We start from the raw sequence: 14,652 nt of genomic DNA on the forward strand, positions 1-14,652 counted from the left end.
CCGGTACCTACTGCGTCTGCTTCCATTCATTATAGGAACTAAAAGACCTGTAGGTGAACCATCATGGGAAATTCTTATGGACATCAAATATATTGTTGAACTTGTGGTTTCGCCAATTCACAAAGAATAATCAATTTGGTACCTTGACAGCAAGATATCCGAGCACAGGCATAGATTCTTAGAGGTTTTTCCTCAGGATAGTATTATCCCAAAACATAATTTCATTGAACACTACCCGCAGCTTTTTGGACTATGCACTTTGAAGCTAAACACAGCTTTTTTAAGCGCATTGTTCGACAGACCAACAGCTTTCAAAATATTTTGCTGTCTCTTGCAGTGAAGCATCAATTAATTACTTGCGTACCATCTGCATGGCACCAATCTTGTCACGCCTGCCCTATCTGCCACAAAGCTGTCCACTGTTGCTTTAGAAGTGTTAAAGGATGACAAAGGAAGCGGTACAATGTTCTTTTCCAGATGAGACTTTTGTTTAGATGGCAAACACACTTTCCTGCAATGGTACCGACTACTCGGTTGGAATGATCTTAACCTACGGATCCACTGGAGGTTTACCAGACTTTGTTGAAATACTTCTAATGATCGTTGTTCATGGTGAATTTGCTTTTATTGCCAAGTGTCAGAATAGTTGGTATAATGAGCACCGTAGGGGGTTTGAGCTGGAATCCACACAGAAGCTTAAGGTCATTGAGTAAAAGGAATTGACAGGCATCTACCCACTAACAGCATACGGTGTTGGCCAAAAGAGAATGGTAACCCTGAAGCACCATATTTGCCTGCAATATTAGGTAACAATCTTTTAAAATGGAATAGTTTTAAATGTGGTATATTTATACATGGGTTTAAAAACAATGCATTGCTCATAGAGCTCATGCCGCCGGATTTAGTATTTGGTATAGAATAGAAATGCTTGGTTTTACATGTTTATTATTATGAGATCTAGTAAGCAGCACTTGATATTGATTTAATGGGATACCCATGTTTGACATCATAACCATTTGATAACTTTTATGCATTTTTTTCTTGACAGGATCACTTTCATTACAACAGAACATAAATGTCTGCCAGGCAACAGGACCTATTAGAGGGCCCTGATATCCGTAAGCTAACATTGCCTTCTGGAATCCCTGCTACTGTGGCTGAGCTTGGCACAATTGTGCAAGAGACATTTCAGCTTCAAAAAGAATTTGTTCTACAGTACATGGACAGTGCATTTGGAGACCTGTTATTTTCTTTGCTTGATACTGAAGACCTAAAGGATGAAGACACCATCAAAGTGGTTGACCTTGACGGCCCACCTCTTATTACTTTAAATGTACAAGAACTCAATAACAGCTCCACAGAGACATCGGATGAGATTGGCTCCCTTGGATCACGTGATACTGTGATATTGTCCTTTCCAGAAAGTACCTCTTCCCAACGCTCCAGTCCGTGGCCATTTGAGTTCGAAATTCCTCGCTTTTTTTTTATGATACAGAGCTCATTCTTGAGGCAGCTAATGAAGCACACATGAAGGATGGAACAGTACTCCACAATCTTGATGTGAAATCAGACATCCTGGAAAAACTATCTGAAAGGATCTTCCAGTTTACAGCCTATCTGTCAAGAAACAAATTTGGCAGGTTGCAGAAGCTTTGGTAAAAAATGACCCATGTCTTAAAGAGCCTGGGTCCTTCTCAGGCCTGTACGGATGGCAAGCCAGCCTGAAATATAAGATGGGCAATTACAGATCGAAACTGAGAGGAATTGTTTGTCCCAGAACTGGAAGTGAACTCTGTCAAGAGAAAATCACCAGAGGACAGGCCCGTTGCCAAGAACATAAAAAAAAACTAAGAAGGCTGAGGTAAATTACCTCCCACCCCACCCTGCTGGAGAAACAGATGAGACTCTGGAGAGGGAGCGAGTGGAGCTACTGGGAGAAGTACAAATACGTGACTACCACAACATTGTGAAGCTTCTCATATCAAAGACAAGATGTCGTTCAGGCCCTTCCTGTGAAGGACTTCAAAGAAAGATGGCCAGCCCTGTTTGAGCCCACTAAGGTACAAAATACAGCTGAATGAAAATAGTCAATGTAGGTAAAAAAATGTAAATTGATTTAAATATTTTGTGTTGTCTTGACCTAATATTCTAATCTACAATTAAATATGCATTAAAGATTAGTCTGAACATTCTCACTCTGCACATGCTTTTGGAGGGGTTTCCCAATAGCATTCTGGCTCTCAGATCATCTTCTGTCCTTATCTGTTCAGAATTCTCTCTCTCACTCAGATTAAGGAAGAGTTCAGAATTACAACTGTTGCTCGAGTCCACCTTTGTGCAGAAGCTAGATGAATTTACACTAAAACTATTGGACTTGTTTAAGTCAAAAGGAGGTGCTGTCAAGGCGGACATGCAGAAAATCCTTGAAGTTCTGTACAGGGTATGCACAGTAAAACCTTCACAATAGTATATAAGTTATACTGTGTATTTATTTGGCGGTATTAAATGCAATTATTTGTATAACATCATATTACAGTGCAACACCATCCAGGAAAGAAGAGACAGTGTGATCCGTGCCCTGATCATATACCTCGGCGAGAGGGTTGAAGACCTTATCACAGAAAACAAGGTAAAGGATTTTATTTTTGTATCCTTATTTATCTCTAAATGAGGTATTTTCCTTTCTTTCCCTCTGTTCTAATTTTTTTCACTCAGGATGCTGACGACACCATGATCCGAGAGGACCTCGTTCAGCATGTGATGAAAGTGTTCACTGTGAAGGATCTGCACCAGAATATAGAGCATGGGATCTGCATCGAAGGAGCAGAAGTCCTGGCTGGTATTCCCAGTGTTACAGTCATGTACGTTGCTTATGGGCCTCATCTACGGCTTAAATCTAAGGTACCCCAAAGAACTGAAATATACCTTTTGAGGTGTTCTAAAAAGTATTCTTGGAACTTCATGATCTCCCCATGGGTCCAAGCTCTTAAGATGACGTTACTTGTTTTCAGAGATGTCTAAAGATATCTATGATAACTCCCAAAGGGCAACTCACAAACTGTGGCCTAAACCCTACTCAGTAAGTTGAAAAGCTAGTTGCTAGGTGGTATAGGAGCTACAGTTTACATTATGCTCTTTGTCGGGTGAAGTCATAAGAGACATTGTCAATTCCTGTTTAAAAAAACAGCTTTGTTTTAAAACATACTCCATATGCACTATAGTTTTGGCAAGTCGGTTAGGGCATCTAATTTGTGCATGACACAAGTCATTTTTCCCAAAAATGTATAGACAGATTATTTAACTTATAATTCACTGTATCACAATTCCAGTGGGTCAGAGGTCTACATACACTAAGTTGACTGTGCATTTAAACAGCTTGGAAAATTACAGAAAATGATGTCATGGCTTTAGAAGCTTCTGATAGGCTAATTGACATCATTTGAGTTAATTGGAGGTGTACCTGTGGATGTATTTCAAGGCCTACCTTCAAACTCAGTGCCTCTTTGCTGGACATCATGGGAAAATCAAAAGAAAATTGTAGACCTCCACAAGTCTGGTTCATACTTCTGAGCAATTTCCAAACACCGGATGGTACCACGTTCATCTGTACAAACAATAGTACGCAAGTACAAAACACCATGGGACCAAACGGCCGTCATACCGCTCAGGAAGGAGACGCGTTGTGTCTCCTAGAGATGAACGTATTTGGTGCGAAAAGTGCAAATCAATCCCAAAACTACAGCAAAGGACCTTGTGAAGATGCTGGAGGAAACAGGTACAAAATTATCTATATCCACAGTAAAACTATTACTATGTTGATATAACCTGAAAGGCCGCTCAGCAAGGAAGAAACTACTGCTCCAAAACCGCCATAAAAAAGCCAGACTACGGTTTGCAACTGCATATGGGGACAAAGATAGTACTTTTTGGAGAAATGTCCTCTGGTCTGATGAAACAGAAATCTAACTGTTTGTCCATAATGACCATTGTTATGTTTGGAGGAAAAAGGGGGAGGCTTGCAAGCCGAAGAACACCATCCCAACCGTGAAGCACAGGGGTGGCACCGTCAGGTTGTGGTGGTGCTTTGCTGCAGGAGGGACTGGTGCACTTCACAAAATAGATGGCATCATGAGAATGGAAAATTACGTGGATATATTGAAGCAACATCTCAAGACATCAGTCAGGAAGTTAAAGCTTGGTCGCAAATGGGTCTTCCAAATGGACAATGACCCCAAGCATACTTCCAAAGTTGTGGCAAAATGGCTTAAGGACAACAATATCAAGGTATTGCAGTGGCTATCACAAAGCCCTGACCTCAATCCTATAGAAAATTTGTGTGCAGAACTGAAAAAGCGTGTGCGAGCAAGGAGGCCTACAAACCTGACTCAGTTACACCAGCTCTGTCAGGAGAAATGGGCCAAAATTCATCCAACTTATTGTTGGAAGTTTGTGGAAGGCTATCCAAAACGTTTGACCCAAGTTAAACAATTTAAAGGCAATGCTACCAAATAATAATTAAGTTTATATAAACTTCTGACCCACTGGGAATGTGATGAAAGAAATAAAAGCTTAAATAAATAATTCCCTCTACTATTATTCTGACATCTCACATTCTTAAAATAAAGTGGTGAACCTGACTGACCTAAGACAGGGAATTTTTACTAAGATTAAATGTCAGGAATTGTGAAAGCCAAGTACATTTAAACTCAGGTTACGGTGTATGTAAACTTCCGACTTCAACTGTATATATTTTTACCTCTATTTAACTAGTCAAGTCAAACCCTCCCCTAACACGGACGACGCTGGGCTAATTGCCCTATGATACTCCCAATCACGGCCGGTTGTGATACAACCAGGTATCGAACCCGGGTCTATAGTGACGCCTCTAGCACTGTGATGCAGTGCCTTAGACCGCTGTGCCACTTCAATGCTGCAGAACTGTTATGGTACCCTTCCCCAGATCTGTGCTTCGACATAATCTTGTCTTGGAGCTCTACACACAATTCCTACAACCTTACCGTGAAATGCTTACTTACAAACGCTTAACCAACAATGCAGTTCAAGAAAGAGTTAGTTTATTTAAGAAAAGATTTACTAAAGTAAAAATAGTAAAATAAATAAAACAAAAATAACAAGGCTCCATAAAAGGGGTACCAGTCCCGAGTCAATGTGCAGGGTTACAGGTTAGTCAAGTTATTTTGTACATGCAGGCAGGGGTAAAGTGACAATGCATAGATAATAAACAGCGAGTAGCAGCAGTGTAAAAACAAAGTGAGGGGGGGGATGTCTCAATGTAAATAGTCTGGGTGGCCATTTTATTAATTGTTCAGCAGTCTTATGGCTTGTGGTTAGAAGCTGTTAAGGAGCCTTTTGTTCCTAGACTTGGCGCTCCGGTACTGCTTGCAGTGCGGTAGCAGAGAGAACAGTCTATGACTTGGGTGACTGGAGTCTGACAACTGTGGGACAATCCAAATCATGTCCAATCAATTGAATTTACCACAGGTGGTCTCCAATCAAGTTGTAGAAACAGCTCAAGGATGATCAATGGAAACAGGATGCACCTGAGCTCAATTTTGAGTCTCATATTAAAGGGTCTGTAAACGTATTTAAATAAGGTATGTTTTTTTTTAAATTATACATTTGCAAAAATATTGAAAAAAACAGTTTCTGTTTCGTCATCATGGGGTATTGTGTGTAAATTGGTGAGGAAAAAAGTTAATATAATCAATTTTAGAATAAAGTAATGTAACAAAATGTGGAAAAAGTGAAGGGGTCTGAATCCATCCCGACTGCACCGTACATATCTACCTCGTACCCCTGCACACTGAACTGGTACTCCTTGTATGGGGCGGCAGGGTAGCCTAGTGGTTAGAGCAGTGGTTCTTAACCTTGTTGGAGGTACTGAACCCCACCTGTTTCATATGCACATTCACAGAACCCTTCTTAATTGGAAAAATAAAATATGATTTTCTCAAATTCAAAACATATATTCTACTGGTGCACAAAATGAACCATGCATCAACATCACTGTGTTCAAAGAACAAAATCATCAAAATATGATTTTCAAACAAAAACATAATAATGAATCAGTGTGACTTCTGCTGTTGCCTTTCAGAGACCAGTTCAGAAATGTGCGGCTTCACCTTGGCAAGTGCCACTCATGTCATTTTCGCAACAAAGTCTGTTCCTTTTCTTCATTTTTATGTCCAGCATCCTCGAAAAGGATTGCTCGCAAAGATATGTTGTAACAAACGGTATGAAAATCTCCAGAGCTTTCTTAGCAATAACAGGGTACGTTACAATTTGTTGACACCAAAACGTTAAAAGCATTGTTGTTCTGAAGAGCTGCTGTTGAACCTGGCTCTGCTGAATTTCAATGATTTCATCGAGGTATTCATCATTGACATCTGTTGTCTCAACATTAAACGTGAACGGCTGTCTCACCCATGCTGGATATGACTCTCTTGTAGGCAAGTATCCGTCGAGAGACTTTGCAAGCTCATCTAAGTGCGTGGCAATTGCTTGCTTCAGTTCCGCGGGTACAGAAATGTCTCCGATTCCAGATACATCTTCGATCTTACTTACACAGTCGTCCAGCAGGGGAAAGTTTGCGAAGTTATCGTTCTCTGTTCGTCGTTTCCATAACGGTAGCTTTTTTTGAAAAGCCTTCAGATTTTCCTCCGCTTCGATGATGTTGACTCCACTGCCCTGCATCTTTTGATTGAGATGATTGAGAGCTGCAAAGATATCAGCCATGTACGCTAAAATGAGAATGACCTCCGAATTTTTGAAGCAATCTGCATGACAATGTTGGTGCTCTTGCAAAAACAAGGCTAATTCCACACGCACGGCAAAAACACGATTCAGCACCTGTCCCCGGGATAACCACCGAACGTTAGAATGGCACAGAAATACCTCGAATTCAGAGCCCATTTCTTTACACAGCTAACTGAAGATGCGGTGCCTCAGAGCACTAGTTGGCGCATAGTTCACCAATGGTGTGTGTGGTTTGCACTACTTTGCGATCAGGTAAGCAACTTCGTACGATGCTGTGAGGATCGGTTTGTTGATGGGTACAAAGCCGAGAACAGGCAGAGTAGCCTTTTCATCAAATTCAGCGAGTGTTGTGTTCTTGTATTTTCCATCTCCATGCAGCTTAAGGAAGTGTTCTCTTAGTTTTGCCAGTGCTAGACTAGAATTGCTCAACTTGGCATTGCAAATCATGCAGTTAGGACGCTGACTCCCATCACGTTCCGTTATACATGTGAATCCATATTGTACATATTCGTACGACTACTTTCTTTTTTTGCTAGACATAGTAAGTATGAAGTGATTAAAATATTAAGAAAGAAATCACAAGACGTACCATCACGACAGTCACAAGTCGACTACTGAGCGCACCAAATTCCCTGCAGCACAGATAGAGCAAGCGATGTAGCGTGATCACCTGCAGCCAATGATGGCCAAGCGGGGCGTGTCATCACGAATCATATAAGTCGGATGTGTGTCTTGACCTCCGCCGAACCCCTGAGACTGACTCACCGAACACCTGGGGTTCGTTCGAACCCAGATTAAGAACCACTGGGTTAGAGCGTTGGACTAGTAACCGGAAGGTTGCTATCTGGAATTATTACTCTGATTTTCGCACCACTCTTTTCAAACACATATTCTCAGCTATTGCTCCACATCTGTCCTGTATTACTGTGAAATTACATTTTAAATTGTGTGTGTTTGTATCTGTGTTTGTGCTTACTGTTGGGTGTCTGTGGTGTTCGAGGCATGTCTATCTCTCGTGCGTGTCCACTGCCGGTCATGATCATAGGCTCCTCCACCACATTGATACTGTTGCACTGCATCAGCTCCTGGAGGAGGTTGAAAATCTCCTCCGCACGAGAACATTTAAACGCAAAGATCCCTGCACAACCACAAGAGAAAACACACATACAGTTGAAGTCAGAAGTTTACATACACCTTAGCCAACTACATTTAAACTAAGTTTTTCACAATTCCTGACATTTCATCCTAGTAACAATTCCCTGTCTTAGGTCAGTTAGGATCACTACTTTATTTTAAGAATGTGAGAATAATAGTAGAGGGAATTATTTATTTCAGCTTTTATTTCTTTCTTTCATCACATTCCCAGTGGGTCAAAAGTTTACATACACTCAATTAGTATTTGGTAGCATTGCCTTTAAATTGTTCAACTTGGGTCAAACATTTCAGGTAGCCTTCCACAAGCTTCCCACAATAAGTTGGGTGAATTTTGGCCCATTCCTCCTGACAGAGCTGGTGTAACTGAGTCAGGTTTGTAGGCCTCCTTCCTTTCACACGCTTTTTCAGTTCTGCTCACAAATTGTCTATAGAATTGAGGTCAGGGCTTTGTGATGGCCACTGCAATACTTTTACTTTGTTTTCCTTAAGCCATTTTGCCACAACTTTGGAAGTATGCTTGTCCCCATGTGCAGTTGCAAACCGTAGTCTGGCTTTTTTATGGTGGTTCTGGAGCAGTGGCTTCTTCCTTTCTGAGCGGCCTTTCAGGTTGTCGACATAGGACTCGTTTTTACTGTGGATATATATACTTTTGTACCGGTTTCGTCCAATTGACTTAAACAATTAGCCTATCAGAAGCTTCTAAAGCCATGACATCATTTTCTGGAATTTTCCAAGCTGTTTAAATGCACAGTCAACTTAGTGTATGTAAACTTCTGACCCACTGGAATTGTCATACAGTGAAATAATCTGTCTGTAAACAATTGTTGGAAAAATTACTTGTGCCAGGCACAAATTAGATGTCCTAACCGACTTGCCAAAACTATAGTTTGTTAACAAGAAATTTGTGGAGTGGTTGAAAACGAGTTTTAATGACTCCAACCTAAGTGTATGTAAACGTCTGACTTCAACCATATATATATATATATATATGTTATCTTAAACTAATCTAAAGCTGTTGTTTGAAAGCAAAGATTGCTGACCAAAAATACATTCTCATTCCAATTGTGGTTCATTTTCATACAAAGTAGAACAGAAACGTTGCCCTTATTCAGCACTGCATGTACACACATCTCATAGGGCAACATTTTGTAATACCTATGAACTATTAGCTAGGCCAGTTGGTTCAGACTCACCCTGTCCAGTCTGACAGCGCCGGCCACTCTCGAATGAGAAGAGGTTGGAGTCGTAGCCATAGCGCCGCAGACATAGGTAGGGCCACCGGATGGCGTCCCTCTTGCGTGTGTGTAGGATGAGTTCGGTCTGGGTGAGCTCCATGGTCCCAGAACCCAACTCATTCCCCTCATCATCCACATTGGTCACCTGCCATGGGAAAATACCAATAAGTAAGGTAACCGTTTGTGATCCCACTTCAAACAAGCTACAATTTATAAAGGATTTATTTAGCATACATATAGTCTCCATAAGGACGACATAGATCAGTGGTCACCAACCGGTCGATCTTCAAGGCATTCCTAGTTGATCACCAAACATGTCTGTAGAAAAGCCAACAAGAATGCATAAAGGTTTGCACTCCTGTTTTTGGTGTTGCACTGTTGGCGGTACAGTGTCTTGCAAAAGTATTCATCACGCTTGCATTTTCCTATTTTGTTGCATTACAACCTGTAATTTAAATGGACATACACAAAATAGTCCAAATTGATGAAGTGAAATGAATTATTATTTAATTTTTTTATTCTACAAAATAAAGAACTGAAAAGTGGTGTGTGCATATATATATTCACACCCTTTGCTATGAAGCCCCTAAATAAGATCTGGTGCAACCAATTACCTTCAGAAGTCACATAATTAGTTAAATAAAGTCCAACTGTGTGCAATCTAAGTGTCACATGATCTGTCAAATGATCTCAGTATATATACACACCCATTCTGAAAAGTCCCAGAGTCTGCAACACCACTAAGCAAGGGGCACCACCAAGCAAGCTGCACCATGAAGACCAAGGAGCTCTCCAAACAGGTCAGGGACAAAGTTGTGGAAAAGTACAGATCAGGGTTGGGTTATAAAAAAATATCAGAAACTTTGAATATCCCACGGAGCACCATTAAATCCATTATTAAAAAATACAATAAACCTGCCAAGACAGGGCTGCCCACCAAAACTCACAGACCAGGCAAGGATGGCATTCATCAGAGAGGCAACAAAGAGACCAAAGATAACCCTGAAAGAGCTGCAAAGCTCCACTGCGGAGATTGGAGTATCTGTCCATTGGACCACTTTAAGCCGTACACTACACAGAGCTGGGCTTTATGGAAGAGTGGCTTGAAAAAAAGCCATTGCTGAAAGAAAAGAATAAGCAAACACATTTGGTGTTCGCCAAAAGGCATGTGGGAGACTCCCCAAACAAATGGAAGAAGCTACTCTGGTCAGATGAGACTGAAATTGAGCTTTTTGGCCATCAAGGAAAACGCTATGTCTGGCGCAAACCCAACACCTCTTATCACCCCGAGTACACCATCCCCACAGTGAAGCATGTTGGTGGCAGCATCATGATGTGGGGATGTTTTTCATTGGCAGGGACTGGGAAACTGGTCAGAATTGAAGGAATGATGGATGGCACTAAATACAGGGAAATTCTTTGGGAAACCTGTTTCAGTCTTCCAGAGATTTGAGACTTGGACGGAGGTTCACCTTCCAGCAGGACAATGAACCTAAGCATACTGCTAAAGCAACACGCAAGTGGATTAAGGGGAAACATTTAAATGTCTTGGAATGGCCTAGTCAAAGCCCAGACCTCAATCCAACTGAGAATCTGTGGTATGACTTAAAGATTGCTGTACACCAACGGAACCCATCCAACTTGAAGGAGCTGGAACAGTTTTGCCTTGAAGAATGGGCAACAATCCCAGTGGCTAGATGTGCCAAGCTTATAGAGACATACCCCAAGAGACTTGCAGCTGTAATAGGGGTGAATAATTATGCAGCTCAAGTTTTGTTTATTTGTCTAATTTCTTGTTTGTTTCACAATAAAAAATATTTTGTATCTTCAAAGTGGTAGGCATGTTGTGTAAATTAAATGATACAAACCCCCAAAAAATCAATCAATTTTAATTCCAGTTGTAAGGAAACAAAATAGGAAAAATGCCAAGGGGTGAATACTTTCGCAAGCCACTGTAGGTGCGCTTGATTCAGAAGCCCTGCGCACCAGGAGGGCAAAGTCTTCCCCTTTTGAACCAATTAATTTGTGTGAAAAGACAGCCAATTTTGGTAATAGCCTACGTGACATTTCATTACTTCTAAAACCATGACCAGAGAGAGACTGTCAAAGAATACAGCAAAAAGCTACTGTTTTAATGAGTGAGTTCATGTCTAAGTTTATTCAGCACTGTCAACACTGTTTTTATTCAACACTATAACAAAACATAAAACGCAGTTCTCTCTACTTCCATTTGCACTGCAATAAATGATAAGCCAAGTGTATAGATAGCCCTGTGTTTTTATTATTATTAGCAGACATTGCTTCTATTTTAATATGAAGGAATATTTCACTTTCTCTGGTCATAGGAACAACATGAATTTGTGCCTGAGGCAGATGCGGTGCGACTCGAGTTTCACCATCAGGTGGAAGATGGTGGTCAGTATCACCGGAGGAATTAACTTTTTATTTTTTTATTTAACTAGGCAATTTGGTTAAGAACAAATTCTTGTTTACAATGACGGGACACCAGGGAACAGTGGTCAGTTCATAACTGACTTGCCTAGTTAAATAAAATAAATAAATGTAATTCATCCGGAAGGGGCAGAACAGATTTGTACCTTGTCAGCTCGGGAATTCAATCCAGCAACCTTTCGGTTACTGGCCCAACGCTCTAGCCACTAGGCTACCTGCCGCCGCAGGAAAGGAAGGAAAGAGCATGGACAGTGAAAGGCAGACCCTCTGCTGCGCTCTCCCTCCCTTCCTCCGCTAAGACTAAAGCCGTGTTCAAAATAACTGGGAACTCGGAAATCTCTGACTTCCGACTTCAATGCATTCAAGACAACTGGAAACTTTGGGGGAAAAAAAGAGTTCCGACTGTGAAAAAAAGTTTTAAACAGTCATCCAACTGCGAATTCCAAGTCGGAAACTGGCATCTTTCTAGAGCTCCAACGTTCCGACTTGAAGATCCCTGACGTCATGATTTGACCTCATTTTCCCCCCCAGAGTTCCCAGTTGTCTTGAAAGTACCATGTCCATCAGATGCAGGTACCATCAGTCCAGTCAAATAAAAAAGCTAACTTTTTGCAAATTATTTCAATTTATGCTCAGCTGTGCCTCGCAAGTGCTACACCAACTGATCTATTTTGTTATAAAGCTCAAGTTTTCAAATGTAATATGGTCTGAGAAAAACAATATTGGCAGGGCAGGCATATACAGTATATATTGAATACGCTGTGATAATGTATGAGGCCTAGTGCACAAACGTCATTCCTACAGAACTGTTTCTATTAGGTTAATGTTACATTTTTTAAGTAAACTTTTCTTCTTTAAAAACAAATCTGAGCGTTAGATCTCGGCTTGCTTTTTGACTGCGAAAGTGATCTCGACTCAGAAAAGGTTGGTGACCACTGACATAGATGTAGAGCATAAATCTGTGTCTAAATTAAGACCGATTATTGTATTTGGAAGTACATTGTCTATAATGCAGTCACTATATGTAAACAAAAGGTAAACAGGGCATAGTACAGTACATTTCACTGCACCTATCCAGTATTTGACAAGATATACAATGGGGAGAACAAGTATTTGATGCACTGCCGATTTTGCAGGTTTCACCACTTACAAAGCATGTAGAGGTCAAAAATCCAGAAAATCACATTGTATGATTTTTAAGTAATTAATTTGCATTTTATTGCAAGACATAAGTATTTGACACATCAGAAAAGCAGAACTTAATATTTGGTACAGAAACCTTTGTTTGCAATTACAGAGATCATACGTTTCCTGTAGTTCTTGACCAGGTTTGCACACACTGCAGCAGGGATTTTGGCCCACACCTCCATACAGACCTTCTCCAGATCCTTCAGGTTTTGGGGCTGTCACTGGGCAATACGGACTTTCAGCTCCCTCCAAAGATGTTCTATTGGGTTCAGGTCTGGAGACTGGCTAGGCCACTCCAGGACCTTGAGATGCTTCTTACGGAGCCACTCCTTAGTTGCCCTGGCTGTGTGTTTCAAGGTCGTTGTCATGCTGGAAGACCCAGACACGACCCATCTTCAATGCTCTTACTGAGGGAAGGAGGTTGTTGGCCAAGATCTCGCGATACACGGTCCCATCCATCCTCCCCTCAATACGGTGCAGTCGTCCTGTCCCCTTTGCAGAAAAGCATCCCCAAAGAATTATGTTTCCACCTCCATGCTTCACGGTTGGGATGGTTTTCTTGGGGTTGTACTCATCCTTCTTCTTCCTCCAAACACGGCGAGTAGAGTTTAGACCAAAAAGCTCTATTTTTGTCTCATCAGACCACAAGACCTTCTCCCATTCCTCCTCTGGATCATCCAGATGGTCATTGGCAAACTTCAGACAGGGGGAACTTGCGTGCGCTGCAAGATTTTAATCCATGACGGCGTAGTGTGTTAATAATGGTTTTCTTTGAGACTGTGTTCCCAGCTCTCTTCAGGTCATTGACCAGGTCCTGCCGTGTAGTTCTGGGCTGATCCCTCACCTTCCTCATGATCATTGATGCCCCATGAGGTGAGATCTTGCATGGAGCCCCAGACCGAGGGTGATTGACCGTCATCTTGAACTTCTTCCATTTTCTAATAATTGCGCCAACAGTTGTTGCCTTCTCACCAAGCTGCTTGCCTATAGTCCTGTAGCCCATCCCAGCTTTGTGCAGGTCTACAATTTTATTCCTGATGCCCTTACACAGCTCTCTATTCTTGGCCATTGTGGAGAGGTTGGAGTCTGTTTGATTGAGTGTGTGGACAGGTGTCTTTTATACAGGTAACGAGTTCAAACAGATGCAGTTAATACAGGTAATGAGTGGAGAACAGGAGGGCTTCTTAAAGAAAAACTAACAGGTCTGTGAGAGCCGGAATTCTTACTGGTTGGTAGGTGATCAAATACTTATGTCATGCAATAAAATGCAAATTAATTACTTAAAAATCATACAATGTGATTTTCTGGATTTTTGTTTTAGATTCTGTCTCTCACAGTTGAAGTGTACCTATGGTAAAAAATTACAGACCTCTACATGCTTTGTAAGTAGGAAACACTGCCGATTTTGCAGGTTATCAAATACTTGTTCTCCCCACTGTATATATTTTTATAGATATTAGGCATCAATTGATAGCTGGATAGCTGACTATCCACTGTTATATCCGAGCCATAATAGCCAGGTGTATGGGACAAAAGCACAACAGCAAAGAACAGCTCATCATAACAATAAAACACCATAGACTAGGTATCTGATCAAATCAAATACACCACACACTAGGGCAGCCAATATATGAGAGTTTAGAAAGGAACCTTGAATTTAGTGAGATGGTTGTCTTGTATGGGGTCTCTGTATAGACAGCTCCAGCAGCTCCCCATTGCTCAGCAGGACAGCTGAAACCTACAGTAGAGTGAAAAATATAAGATAGATGTTATCCCATGAACACACACACTGTAGAGGAGTGGGACCAAAGACCTATGAACGATTTCATTAGAACATTTTGATACA

At 41.2% G+C, this 14,652-nt stretch overlaps 1 protein-coding gene across 1 annotated transcript in view; it reads right to left on the reverse strand.

Moving 5' to 3' along the window:
* The window catches only part of LOC110528309 (fibroblast growth factor receptor substrate 3), a 45,369-nt gene that overhangs the window by 27,337 nt on the left and 3,380 nt on the right, over positions 1-14,652 (reverse strand). The window contains exons 3-5 of the mRNA XM_021610274.3: positions 14,457-14,544; positions 9,126-9,312; positions 7,754-7,915 (exon numbers count right to left, since the gene is read on the reverse strand). Coding sequence (XP_021465949.2) covers positions 7,754-7,915; positions 9,126-9,312; positions 14,457-14,522 — 415 coding nt within the window. The 5' untranslated portion in view covers positions 14,523-14,544. The remainder of the gene's footprint in view (positions 1-7,753; positions 7,916-9,125; positions 9,313-14,456; positions 14,545-14,652) is intronic.

The sequence above is a fragment of the Oncorhynchus mykiss genome, chromosome 7 (genome assembly GCF_057628025.1).
Source record: "Oncorhynchus mykiss isolate SJ-2025 chromosome 7, ASM5762802v1, whole genome shotgun sequence".
NCBI classification, from domain to species: Eukaryota; Metazoa; Chordata; class Actinopteri; order Salmoniformes; family Salmonidae; genus Oncorhynchus; species Oncorhynchus mykiss.